Consider the following 14,834-nt stretch of genomic DNA (forward strand, 5'->3'; position numbering starts at 1 on the left):
TTTCAGTCACCCCTATTATGTCGATCTGGTACTTATCGAATTCCTCAACTAGCTCCATTTCTTTGCCATTCAGGCTTCTTACGTTGATAGTACCGATCTTTAACTCTGGTGATGTTGAGTTGGGGTTTGTTTTCAGATTTGGTCCAGTAGCTGACTTTTCGCTGTTTGCTCTGGTTCCCTGGCGAAAACAACGGGGGCCTTGTTTAACCGGGCGATGCCCCAGCCGGCATGAAATTTTGTCATGTTGTACCATCATTTTTTTATTTTGGTTTAACCAATAAGAATACAATTTGTTCGGCTAAATCCCAAATTGCCAGCTCATCCTCGTTCGTTCAATATCAAAGTAGATACCCAACAGGGTGCACCACAAGAAGGTGAGGATTGGACATTAGGTCAGAAGCCCTGGTCGGTTCTCCGCATTCCTTTAAACGCTATGTGGAGGTCTCCTCTCAGTTATACAGCTTTGACCCTTAAGCACCCCTGTATAATAATTGTATACAAATATCCTATTATGAACATATCCTTTTTTATAACATAAAACAAAATCCATTTAAATGGATTTTGGTGTAATTCAACTGGAGAGTCTGTTGCTGGAAGGGAGCATAATCATAGCAAACAAGAAATCTGTAGAAGGAAGCAAGAGATAATGTATAAGAGTAGGACACTAAAGAAGTGCCTTTGAATGAAAAAGCAAGTAACATAAGAGATGAGAATAGGAATGCAAGATAGATGGAAACATGGGGAGAGTTGTGATGTACTTCTAAGGATTGGATGCTGGAAGCATTAATAAATGTATGTATGAGGGTGGTCGACAAAGGAATGGAAGAATCTGTGACAGACTTTATTCCATCTTTTTTTTCCCCCCATAGCACATGATTCCAAATCACTGTATGTACATCATAATTTGAAGCTCTCAGTTTAGGGCTCTGTGCACTGCTGAATTCTGTGAATTCAAGTTTCCAGCATGAATCTGAGTTGTTAAGTTAATGGGATCATCAAATTAAAGAAACTAGAAAGCCAAAGAGTAATCATGATATAAAGGAATTTTTAAAGACGCTGACAAAAAAAAAAAAAAAGTCAGATAATGATGAAACTTAAGATAAAATATGAAAATTTTAATTTTATTATAATTACTTATTCATATCTGCACAAATTTTAAATTCATACTACAGCTACCCCCCACCCACCCACACACACACACACACATTGCATCTTTTGTGTTCTGGCTGCATGTTAAAATGAAGGTTTGGGATGCAGTGAGGAGCATTTGAAACTCTGGGAAAACATAGGATAGGTTGGAATATAGAGGAACAGCCAAGTGCAGGTATGAAGATAACAGCTAAGAAGTAGCATGCACATATGACTGATTATAGACCCAGAATTAAATTACTATATTTAATTACAAACAGGAGGAATATCAAAAAAATAAGAGGAATCAAATTGTTGCATTGAGCTCCACCTAGAATTTCAAAAACCTGCAAAATTTGGGCAGTAATTTTTGTGAAAATAGGAAGTGCAAGAAGGGGGGTTGATAGTGTTATTGATAGCAGCAAGAGAGTTATGAATGCACAAATAGAAATGTAAGTAGGAAATAGTGATGCTGATTCTGGAGCATTATGTTGTGAGGTGGAGGTGAAGGGGATTAAATTTTTAGTCTACTGTTGCTGTAGGCCTGGGAATGTGGAGAGCTGATTTTAATTATGGCAATGTAGATTGGCATGAAGAGCATCATAAGGTGGCAAAAAAAAAAAAAAAAATCTTGAATTCTGTTGCATTTAACTCTAGGTGATCTCTGTCTTTCCATGAGGAAATCACCTCAGAGTTGGGTCAGCTGTATGAGAAATTCTATGAAGAAAGAATGCATGTGGAACTACAAGGCTGTTGATAATGGAAAATTATAGGACAAAGGCTTTGGAAAAAAGAAGATATGTTTAACAGCATCATTATCTAAATATACTCCAAATATCAGATGGTTAAATAGTTGAATGAGATAGTGTAAAATGGATAAATGAAGAGTTTAATCATGTTCTGAAAAAGGAGGCATATTATGAGAGCAGCATAAAATGAGTAGAAATACTTATCTGCATAAAGAGTACAAACAGGGATCCAGAATGATGACATGATATGGCAGTAAGGTTAGCAAAGCAGTATAGCGGTTGTCTGTTAATGACCTTTTCTGTTATTATCCAGAGTATTGAAGTGGAAGCAATAATATGAATTGGTTGACTTTTATTTCTCTAAAATTTTCAGATTAGGCTGGATAAAAGGCTTCCATGCTGCCGAACAGATGCCAGATGAGGGTAACAGCCATAAAAAATGCAAGAGCGATGTTAATCTTGGAATATACATGCTTTTAGTATAACTGGAAGGATACCACCTGGGTTAATGGACTTATTATTATTGTTAAGGCTATTGAGTATTTTTCTGATGTACTTCTACCTGTGATTAGTATGTGGAATAGTGAGAAGGGATTTGCCTTGATTATTTAAACAAGAGCTAGAGGAAAATACCGATGCTAAAAAACCTGCATTATCTTTAGGTAGCATTACCATTGTCTACCATCGAGATGAGAAAGAGAAACATGGAAAGGCAGAAACTGTACCCAAAAACCTTGTCAAGGGATGCTCAGCTGCTATTTGAGTAGGAGGCAAGCTTAATGCATTTGGCCCTGAAAAGTCAGCTTTGGATATGTTATTTTTTTAGTGGTGATACTACTTGCTAAAGTGTGCATCGTCTATTCCATTTCTATGAATTGAAATTTTTTTGCACTGATCAAAACTCATGAAGTACTTTTAAGATTAAGTTTTCCTCCTTGCACGTTGATGTTTTACTTCATTCCTGCCAACATTGTGATTATGAGAGTTCAAGAGAAAGAAAGGCAGTATAGATAGGATAATCCCAAGAATAATAGGACTAGTTTTTGAGACAGGAGAAATTACTACAGCAGTTGGAGAAGAATTTGGTTGAGGAATCAATTCAGCTACTTATTTTTAATGGGATAAGATGCTTTTTTTTTAATAGGTGTTTGAATATTCATCAACCTAGTGGTCAGTTATCAAGTACATTCACTATTACCAGAAACATCAAAAATAAAAATGGGAATTCTTAGCACTGGTAAAATATAAATGGGCCAAAAAAAATAATTTACATCAGTGAGACCTGGTCAGCATTGTTACATATCTTTATAGTTATAGAATGTGATGGGTACAATGAAAGGATTGATGGACAGAATAAGAAGGGAGTTTGGGGGGGGGGGGGTAAGTATTGTAGATGAATCCAACTAGAATAGAATAGGATGTAGTGATAATAGTAATACAGGCAGTTGGTTTCACATCACATCACCCCAAGTGTAATACAGACTGGAGGGAGGAGAGAGCAAGGAAAGAGAATTTATAGTTACTAATAAACAAATTGCTTGAACAGCACATCTTAGAAGAGACTTGCAGTGCAGGAATATTACACTTGGGGTGGTAGCAAATCATGTGGAAATTTTGTTTATAAAGGGATATATGTAAATCTGTAAGATCAACGCTCATCCGTTATGTTCTTCAGATGAACTTTTACAGAAAGAATTGCAATATGTTAAATCTACCTTCTTATCAAATGGTTTTAATATGTCTTTTATTGCAAAAGCATTTAACAGTTATGGGACCTCTGCCTCTTCTAATCCAGAAGAAATAACTTGCATACTTATCCTTTATGTGTGTGAGGCATTTCTGAACACATAGCAAAACTTTTTAAAACTACTGAACATCTTTGTTGCCTTTAGTCCCATCAGGAAAATCTCCACCTTACTCACAACTCTTGGTTTTCCAGATATCTACCATGTTCCCTTACTCTTGTGGCTTATCTTACTTTGGACAAACTGGAAGATCTGCTTTTATTTGCCTTGAAGAACATGAGTCTTATCTTAAATATCATTTATCTGAATAGTCTGGACTTGCTGAACATGCTATCTCCACTAAATATAGACTTCACTGAAACAAGACAAGAATCCTTCATAAAAATCCTTTTCTCGTAGAATAAGTTTATAAAGAAATGTGTGAAACATTATTCCATTGCCCTACCTTAAATAGATCCAATGGCCTACATCTAGCCTCTTTATGGGAGACAGTACTTTTTAAATCTGCTAATCTTTCTTTCTTGACTTTATATATATGAGAGGTGTTTGAAAAGTTTGGTAAAAAAATAACTTAAATACATTTTTTTGGGAAAAAATCACCTTTATTTCTCAACATAGTCTCCATCAAGGTCTATACATCTAGTCCATCGAGTTTCCAATTTTTTCATCCCATTTTAAAAGTAGGATTTGTCAAATTGTTCAGAATAGTCATTGACAGCTTTGATGACATCCTCATTCGAAGAAAACTTTTTCCCACTGAGCCAAATTTTTAAGTTTGGGAACAAGAAGAAGTCACACAGGGCCAAGTCCAGAGAATATGGTGAATGCAGAACCAATTCGAACCTCAATTCATGCAATTTTGCCATTGTGTGATGGCCAATGAGTGGGATGTACATTGTCTGGATGAAAGAGCACTTTTTTGTATGCCAATCTTGGATGTTTTTTCTTCAGTTCTTCTTTTAAACAGTCCAACAATGATGCATAATAGATTCCTGTTATTGTCTTACCCCTTTCCAAATAGTCTATCATGATAATTCCTTAGGGATCCCAAAAAACAGTGGGCATCATCACCTTCCCAGCTGACAAAATGGTCTTCGCTTTTTTCGGTGCTCTTTCATTGGCCACTGTTTTGACTGATGCTTGGACTCAGGTGTGTAGCGTTGGATCCAAGTTTCGTCTACAGTCACTAATCAACACAAAATATCCTGCGAATTGCGATTAAATATCGCCAAACACTGCGGTGAAATATCTTTTTCCATGCATATTTGATCGACAGTCAACAATCGTGACACCCATACAACTATTCAGTTGAGATGCCTACAATCTCAGCAATCTCATGCACTTTCACTCAGCGGTCTTCCATAATGATACCATGGATTTTGTCCATCGTTTCCATTGTAGTGAGCTCAATCAGGCATCCGAAGTGCACTTCATCTTCGATGGACTTACAACCACATTTAAACTCATTTATCCAAAATCAAATAGTCTTTAATGCTGGTACAGAGTCCCCATGAACTGCATATAACTCGGCTTTGATCTGTGTGGCCGTCCACTTCTTCAGATAAAAATGTTTTATCATTGCATGAAACATGCGAACACAGTCATTTTAAATGTTTGCCAAACAAGAACTACGTGTCGCACATGGCTAAAATTTTGCCAGGTGTCATGAAAAAGATGATACAAGCTGACACTGGTATGAATGAATGAATTGTTTTTCCATCTATTGAAAATTTACCAAGCTTTTCAAACAACCCTCATATATATATGTGTATATATATCATCATTGTCAGACATTGTCAATCCACTGCTGAATGAAGGCCTTTCCAAGATTGCTATGAAACTGTTCTCAATGGCTTTTCTTCGCCATGTCTCTCCTGCAAATCTGATATCATCATACAAGCTGACACTGGCATGAATGAATGAATTGTTTTGCCATCTATTGAAAATTTACCATGCTTTTCAAACAACCCTCGTATATATATGTGTATATATATCATCATTGTCAGACATTGTCAATCCACTGCTGAATGAAGGCCTTTCCAAGATTGCTATGAAATTGTTCTCAATGGCTTTTCTTCACCATGTCTCTCCTGCAAATCTGATATCATCACTCCACTAATCAATTACCTCTTTCTGCAATGTCAGATAATTTGTTTTCATTTCTTATCCTTGTATTCCTTTTATGATCCAGTCTTGTAATACCAAACATACTTCTTCCCATACTAAGTTGCATTGTTCTTAATTTTTGAATTTCCTTTGCATTTAATGTCCATATTTCTGAACCACATGTCAATATAGGAAGGACACATTGTCTAAAAACTTTTTTTCAGGCGTAATGGTAATTATCTTTTAAATATTGACTGTAATTTTTCCAAATTCTTTCCATCCAGGCATTGTACATCTTTTAATTTCTTCCACGGTATGTTGATCCATTGATATCATGTCCATGTTTTACAGCCATATGTCAATATACCAAAAATATGTTGGTTAAAAGCTTTCCTTTTCTGACATAAGGATTGCAGAGAGTGAGCATGAAAGAGTGCTTAATTGTGAAGAAAATGGGCGTATGAATCATGGAATGGAAGCAAGCATAATACGAAAAGACATGAAAGAGTTGCTAGTATGAAAAAGAAGAGTGAGATAGAAGTTGAGTCTGTTGCTGCAGTATGATAGAGGCGAGTTGAGATGGAGAGCTATGATTACTAATGAATCATTGTGCAGATTGTACTGGAGGAGTGGTGTAGGGTTTGTGGATGTGTGGAGCGAGTTTGATGGAAGGAAGAATTTATATAAGATGTATGGCTTGCATCTGAATGGATTTTGTGTCAAAAGTCTTGAGAAAGTGCTGTTTATGATAGTTTGGAAGTGCAGCGTCAAGGAAGCTAGAATGTTTATGGAGAACACAGGTGAACCTTGTTACAGGCAACCTAGAAGTTAGTAAGTTGGAGAGTGATCACATGATGTGAATTGTAACACAACAGGTTTTTAACTTTAGCAGGCTAAGCAGCACAGTGTGTATGGGAGATTGTGGAATGAAGGAGGTATTGCAGTTTATGTATACTGAAGTCAGAAGTATTTGACATAAGGGTGAGGAGTTCAGGTGACATAGAATCCATCTTTCCAAAGAAAGATAGTTTTTAAAATGTTTGAACACCTGAAGCACTTTATTAATACAGCTTATTATAAAGCCTAAATTCAATAAATCATTTACTGACTTCAAAAACTTTATCAACCCAGTAGTAAAACAGTATCAAAATAACATGAAAGAATTTGTGTTAGTTACTGCTGATGTTGTTAAACAAAAATTAGTTAAGAAAATCAGAGTCCAATCGCGAGTCTTTTCTAAATGCTTCTATAAATATTCCAAATGAGGAGAAACTCGTCCATTCTAAGAGAAGCATAGATAAAAATCAGAGGAGGTATTTGTTTACATGTCTCCTCTCCAAAATTCAGATGCATGAATACATGCATCTGAATCAAATACATGATAGATGGGAGAGTGATATAAACTAGTTCTTGTTGTAATGAAAGACTAGTAATTAGTTATCATGTGGTGGAACAGAAGTATCATGCATCATGTTGGGAAAAAAAAAACAATTTACTAGTGGCAGAATTAAAGAGATATGCATCATCTTAGAAATCACCTGTTATCAAGTTATATATATATAATATACACACACACACTCAATGGACAAAACATTAGAAATAGGGGTGATGGGTGATGGGAAGTTGACACCGACATGTCCCCAGAGTGAAATATACCCAAAGTGAATGCAGATGGTAAATAAGCAGACATCAGGGCTTCCCAACAGTGTATCGCAATTGAAGAACATGAGTAAGTGTGCCGATCTTAGCAACTTTGATCGTGGACATATTATCGACGCAAAATAGATGGGTCATTGTATCATCCAAGTGGTAAGAACCTTTGGGTTCTTACCACTTGGATGATACAATGGTCTACTGCGAGTATACCATCAATGGACGTACCAGCACCCAGCAAGCAAGTGGTGGTCAACCATATGCCATTGATGACCAGGGTCACTGTAGACTGTCCTGGCTCATACGGACCAACTGTAGGATAACAGTGGCACAAATCACATCCAGTTTCAATGTCAGAGATCCAAGCAATGTCAGCAAGTAAACGATATGGCATATCCTGCATACCATGGGCTATGGGAGCCGATGCCCTAATCATGTACCACTGTTGACAGCTCATCATCGAGCATTGTGCCTCGCCTGGCGTCAGGAACATCAAAACTGGACCTCTGCAGAGTGGCCCAGAGTCTTGTGGTCTGATGAATCCCATTATCAGTTATACCAAGCTGACAGGAGGGTGCAGGTGTGGCATGAGCTCATGGCCCAGTTATGCCAAATCAGTTCTGGTCAAAGAGGTGATGACTCTGTGATGGTTTGGGGAGCCTTCACATGTGACACATTAGAACCTTTAGTGTGTCTGGAGAGGTCCTTAAGCCTGCAAGCTACACAGTGCTGGCTGATTACCTACGCACTTTCATGGCCTTCGTGCATCTTACAGCCGATGGTCTGTTTCAGCAGGACAATGTGCTTCCCAACCAGGCTACAACCACTCAGGCATGGCTTAAGGAACATTCATCAGAGTCTGGTACCATCCAATGACCCCTAAGGTCCCTGGATTTAAATCCGATTAAATCTCTCTGGGATGCCATAGAGCGAGATATCAGATCTGTGTATCAGAGATCTCAATGTCTGAGGTGCAGTTGTTGGCAATTCTGTAACAGGCATGGCTGGAATTACCTCCGGCATCTGGTGTATTCAATGCTTCAGAGAGTACAGGCTGTTATTCATGCTAGAGGAGGACTGACACACTATTAAGTAGGTATCTCTAATGTTTTGTCCATTGAGTGTATACATACATATATATATATATATTCAAGTTCACATCTGAGTTAGAGGTTGACGGCTCTCTCTCTTTCTTAGATATTAAACTTACCCAGTCGACAGAACAACTCAAGTTCTCCATTTATAGGAAACTGACTCATACAGACAGATACCGTCATGCTGACTCACACCATCATCCTCTGCAGAAGTTGGGTATCATCTCTACTCTGGGTCACTGAGCCCGATCTCTTCTTTCGGATGAACAGGAACTTAAAAATGAACTCAGTCGACTTCAAAGTACAGTCTTACTTAATAGCTACTCAAAGAAGACTATAGACAAATTATTGTTTAACCCACATCAACGACGCAACAAAGATACCACTATTTCTAAAGACAGTATTTCTTTGCCATATGTTAGTTCTATATCCCCAAAATTAGCTAAAATTCTGAGGAAATATAACGTCAAGTCGTTCTTCACATCCCTTCCTGAACTATGTTCAATCTTAAGTCATCCTAAAACTAAACACAATAATCTCAAATATCCTGGTGTTTATAAGATTCTTTGCAAGTGCGGTAAATCATGCTTTGGACAAACAGAGAAATCAGTTGAACCACATTTAGAAGAACATCGATAAGACGTAAACTACAACAGAACTTGTGCCAGTGCCTTGTCTAGTTATGTTCTATTTTCAGCTAATTCAAATGAAGAAAACCTTCAACATCAGGTACTCTGGGATAGAACTGACAATATTCACCATTGTTGTGATAAGGAAGAGAGAAAAATTATAGACTCTAAAGAAATAATGCTCAACCCCATCCATATTAACAACAATCTAAGCTACAGCTTACCGGACTGTCTCAGCTCTACTATTCAATATTGGCGTGCTCGAGATCTCATATGCATGCATGTACACAATAATACAACCAGAGTTTGTTCTTCTTTTTGAAACTCTAAGCTGTAATCTCTACAGTTTGTTTTGATATGTCTCTTAGTTTTGTTTTTTAAAATACCGGTTCCTTTCCAGTTATGATGATATTTATTTGATGTGCACCTGAAGAAGCCTAGTTGTAGACAAAACTAGTTGTGCAAATAAAGTTTTTATTTTAACCTCAGTTCAAGTCATTAACTATTATAGGATATGTTATCAAACCGAGTAAATTTCCATTGAACATATATATATATATGTGTGTGTGTGTGTGTGTGTGTGTGTGTGTGTGCGATGCTTTAACAGCAATAACTGTTATCAACATATACATTGTATTTTGCAGCAGAAGAAGGTGTTTCTTCTCCTGTGCTGTATGGTAGCAACCAATCAAACGAGTATAAATTAGGTGAGTTCATTTTGTTTTTCTTGTTTTTTTATTCCTTATTCAGCTGAAGTGTTTTGTTATATTTATCATCATCAGACTTTTGTGATGATGATACATACCGAGACACCTTCTCTAGCTGTGATAATTCTCATTATAAAATACTCCTTAAATTTATTCTGCATTACCTACAATACTGACTGCACCAATGTGGTACATCTGTAAAGACAATGTGATATGTGTCCTTCAGAGGGTGAGCGTAATGACTTGAATTTGAATCCTGTAGAGAACGTAAAGAATCGTTACTAAGTGCTTGGCAAATGAAGGTGTTGTAGATTTTATATGCTGTGTTTTTCTGCCTAAATACAGCTGACTGTATTTAGGCAGAATTTTCCTTCCAGAAACTTTGGGTTTCTCTTTGAATGTAATTCTAGCAACTCTCGCAGTGCATTCATTTACTCATCATCTTTTCCATACTGTAACCTAGTTCTCACTCTGTACTCACTACGCATTTGCTCAACTTCCAGAAATGGACTTTTCTCTTTCCCCATCCCCCTGTATGAATAATCTCTGCCTAAGATCTTCATACCAATTTATATATTTTTATCACACATTCGTTTTTCTCTTATTTGACAAAGCTTAGTGACAAAACTTCTCATTATCAAAACTTTAATGGAATTAAATGGTTACAACCTTCATCAAATCCACCAGATAATTGACTCCTATGTTCCAACACCTAAGAATTCTTCAACAGATGGCAGGGTTCCAATCCCACATATTTTCCTATCAACAAAATTCTCATCTCTTACAATCTACAAAAGACAAACTGTCACCTCTATCTTTAGCTAGTGTTTACCAGATCCCTTGTGAATATCCCACTTGGTGGGATGTTGTTATAGACCTGGTAATGTGGATGGTGGTGATAGTGAAATGTATAGCCAAATAAGCCAATAAGAAAATAAGAATAAGCCAAGCAAATAAGAAAAGGGTGATCATTATGGGTGATTTTAATTATGGCAATATAGACTGGAATGAAGAGATAGCAACTGGAAGTAAAGAAAATGAGTTTCTTGAGTTTTTGAGGGATAACTACCTCAGACAGTATGTAACAGAGGGCACACGAGGATTAAGGGTCTTGGATTTGGTCATCTCATCGGAGGATGTAATTATCAATGAGGTGTCAAATCATCCACCAATTGGTGAAAGTGACCATGAGGTGATTACCTGGGTGGTTGCCAGCAGTGCAAGGACCCCTGTGAAAAAAGGGTATATGTGGAACTACAAAGGGGTGATTATGAAGAGCTCAGGAGACAGCTTGCAGGTGTAGCATGGAATGAGGAGTCAGCTGGAAAAGAGATCAATGCAGCTTGGGGGATTTTCAAAACTATTTAGTAGATGCAATGTCTAAATGTATACCATGGGTGAGAGGGTTAAATAAGGTAGGTGTGAGATGGATGAATAAAGAGATTAAGCATGCAATACAGAGAAAAAGGGCATTGTGGAGGCAGCATAAGAGAAGTGGAAGTAACCAATTTCATGAGGTCTACAAAGACCGGGCAAGGAGGGTGACGTGGTTAGTGAGAGTAGCTAAAGAGAGGTATGAACAGCAGTTAGCTAATGAAGCCAAAAAGAATCCTAGGGAGTTCTTTCGATATGTAGCCAACAAAAGAAAGAATGATTATGGAAGAATGACATTGATTGGAGGAAATGGTATAAAGACAGCTGTTGCAGAATGTGTGGTGGAAATACTTAATGAGCAGTTCATAAAGATCTTTCAGTCTTGTGAATGTGACTTCATGGAGAGATTAAGAGCAGTTGATGATGGGGAGGAGAGACTGGCTGTAAGTGAGCAAGAGGTGGTTCGGGTGTTGAGTAAACTAGATGTAAATAAGGCTGTGGGACTTGATAATATATCACTGCGGATTCTGAAGGAATGTGCCAGAGAGTTGACACCTGCCTTGACATATTTTTTTAATACGAGTCTTGCACTTGGTCAGGTTCCTAAAGAGTGGAAGGAGGGCAAGATTGTGCCACTTCATAAAGGAGGTGATCGAACTCAAGCATCAAACTATAGGCCTATATGTGTGTCAGGTGTTGTGGTTAAGTTGTTGGAGAAGCTTGTGAGAGCTAGGATCCAGCGTTGGGTTGACAACAATGGTATAATCTTTGATGGACAGCATGGATTTGCCAAAGGGAGGTCATGTTTTAGTAATCTACTTACTTATTACAATAAAGTGACTGCTTCCTTGGACAGAGGAGAAGGATATACAGTAATATACTTGGATTTCGCAAAAGCTTTTGATAGAGTACCTCATGATAAGTTGACAGTCAAACTAGAGCAGATGGGGTTGGATATTAGATTAGTGCATTGGATTGGAGACTGGCTATCTGATAGGTATCAACAAGTTGTGTATGGGGGTGCGATATCCAGGAAAAGGAAAGTCACTAGTGGAGTGCCTCAGGGGTCTGTTTTAGGGCCATTACTATTTAACTGGTATATTAACGATATTGGCGAAGATTTGGATGGAGATATTCAGTTGTTTGCAGATGATGCAAAGTTGGCACAAACCATAAAGAGTAGTGAAGATGTTGTGGCCTTACAAGAAGACTTGAATAAATTGAGTGATTGGGCAAGCAAATGGGGATGTGAGTTCAATGTTGCAAAATGTAAGGTTTTAAAATTTGGAAAACAAAGATGGGATGCAGAATTTATACTTGGTGAGAATATATTGTTGGAGGTAGAGGAAATAAGAGATCTGGGGGTGATAGTGGATAAGGATCTAAAATTTAGGGGACACATCGCCAAAATTGTGAAGACAACACAAAGACTTCTGGGAATGATGCGGAGAACACCGACGTGTAGAAGTAGGGAGATTCTTGTTCCATTGTATAAGGCTTTGATTAGGCCACACATGGACTATTGTGCCCATATTTGGTCACCGGGTTTTCGGAAGGATGAAGAGATGTTGGAAAGGGTCCAAAGGCAACTGACTAAGGTAGTTTCTGACCTCTGGAATGTTGAGTATGAGGAAAGATTGAGAAGATGTAATTTGCAGAGTCTGGTGGAGAGAAGGAAGAGGGGAGATATGATAGAGACCTACATGTTGGTAAGGGGTTGTTATAAGATCAATGGTGGAGAAGTTCTACAGAGAATAGTGGGAGATCAGGGGAGAACCAGAGGTCACCCCTGGAAACTGTATAAAGAGGGAGTGAGAGGCAGGTTTGTTTCGTGCAGAGTTGTGAGTGATTGGAATGCCTTGCCTGAGAGTGTGGTGTCTGCAAGGAGTTTGAATGTGTTTAAGACACGGTATGATGAGATGTGTGTGAGATAAAAGGACCTCCTAGATGAGTCTTTGACTCCATGAGGTCTTGTTTAATAATAATAATAATAATAATAATATAATTTGACATACTTTGAGCAAATGGCTGTTCTATGGAAAAAATAATTAATGAACATAACCAATTACATGAAACCTCAGAAGTTTGATTCTGTATAACATAGTATTGACACCAAACACAGTATCCTGTGGGATGAAGTTCATTTTCCCCATAGAAGGAGTTTTAAATATGAATCCTTTTCAAATAAAGTTGTGAAGCCCTTTTACATTGGCCTACCCCAATTTGGAACAATTCTCTCTCTCCCTCTCTCTTCACCCCCTCTAAAGTTTGAGATATTCTCATTTTATGTAAGCATCAAAAATAGTTTTAATATTATTTATTGATATCAGTCTTAATTTCTAGCATGCAGCAACCATTTTTTAATTAGTAAACCGATTGTTGTTTGTACCTTGCATTCCTGTTCATTTGTTTGTTATTTCTTAACACTGACGATGTACTATTATTTTCAGTAAGTAAAAAATATTTGTAATTGTCATATAATTTTTTATTCCTACATATCTTTACTGGTAAATTAATTCTTGTGGCTATAAATGCAGTATTTATAGCCACAAGAGATGGAACAAGGATTAATATGGTGTGAAAACAACAACACTCTTTTTTTAGTGACAAGAGCAAAGGCTATTGTAAGTATTGATAAAGATGTTGCAGCACTACTTTCTTCTCATTTATCATATCATCATTCAAAACCTATATCCAAAAGTAGCCACTCCACTGAAAGAAGACGCAAATTAGCAAGAATGGAAGCAATAAGAAATCAGAATGGTGTTGGAAGTAATACAGCTCCTTATTCAGAAACCAAGGTAAGCTCCTTACTAGTTTAACTTTAATACTTAATCAGATATTCAAGGTAAAAGAAACCATAGTTTAAGTTAAGGGGATAATAAATCCCTCATTATTTTAAAGCTGGATACAAAACTTGGAGATCTAAATCTAAGAGTTTCATGCTGAAGAACTATCGGCAAGTCCAAGCGTAAGTCTAATGAGGGGTTTATTGTCCCCTTAACTTAATTTACGCCGCCAGAAAAAAAAATAGCTTCTTGGCTCTTTATCGTAGAAACCATAGTTTATTGCTTGCATTTGAAATTTCTTTTCTGAAATATCCATATAAAAAAAGGCTAATACTTATTCAAAATTGCGTATTAGCCTTTAGGATTAAAGATATTGAATACCGCATTATTTATAATACTTATTTTTGGCTAATACTTATTTTTTTAATATCAATTCTACCCACAAATAAGAAGCTATCTAGTGCACATTAATACCATGGATAGTTTGTGGGTTAGATAATCAGGGAGTGTACTCCAGACTAATGTTCTCTCTATGCTGTGTGTACACATACATCAAAAAGAGAGCACACCTGCCTGGAAACTGCATACACAAATTTTTCCTTTCAGAATTTCTAATTTTCAATCAATAATTTTTGAAAGTACTATAAAAATGAATGATATATAATAAATCATACTTGTCATTTATTTTGCTTAGTAATTTTTCCAGTGTCTCCACTCCAATGTTACTCTAACCCCATTCCAACTTAATGCACTGTAATTAGCTACTTTTGGCTTGTGCTGTCTGGACGAACTGATGCTGACATCAGCAGTTTGCAGAGGCATATTTGTTTAGAGTGTCTACTATCTAGACAGTGCAGTCA

At 37.1% G+C, this 14,834-nt stretch overlaps 1 protein-coding gene across 1 annotated transcript in view; it reads left to right on the top strand.

Moving 5' to 3' along the window:
* LOC150100981 (nephrocystin-4-like) overlaps nt 1-14,834 on the top strand; it is a 191,322-nt gene that overhangs the window by 67,879 nt on the left and 108,609 nt on the right. Inside the window, exons 7-8 of the mRNA XM_090401955.1 lie at nt 9,749-9,811; nt 13,790-13,986. Coding sequence (XP_090258081.1) covers nt 9,749-9,811; nt 13,790-13,986 — 260 coding nt within the window. The remainder of the gene's footprint in view (nt 1-9,748; nt 9,812-13,789; nt 13,987-14,834) is intronic.

This window comes from Typopeltis vanoorti, chromosome 12 (genome assembly GCF_054136105.1).
Source record: "Typopeltis vanoorti isolate ZY-2024b chromosome 12, IOZ_Tvanoo_1.0, whole genome shotgun sequence".
Taxonomy (NCBI): domain Eukaryota; kingdom Metazoa; phylum Arthropoda; class Arachnida; order Uropygi; family Thelyphonidae; genus Typopeltis; species Typopeltis vanoorti.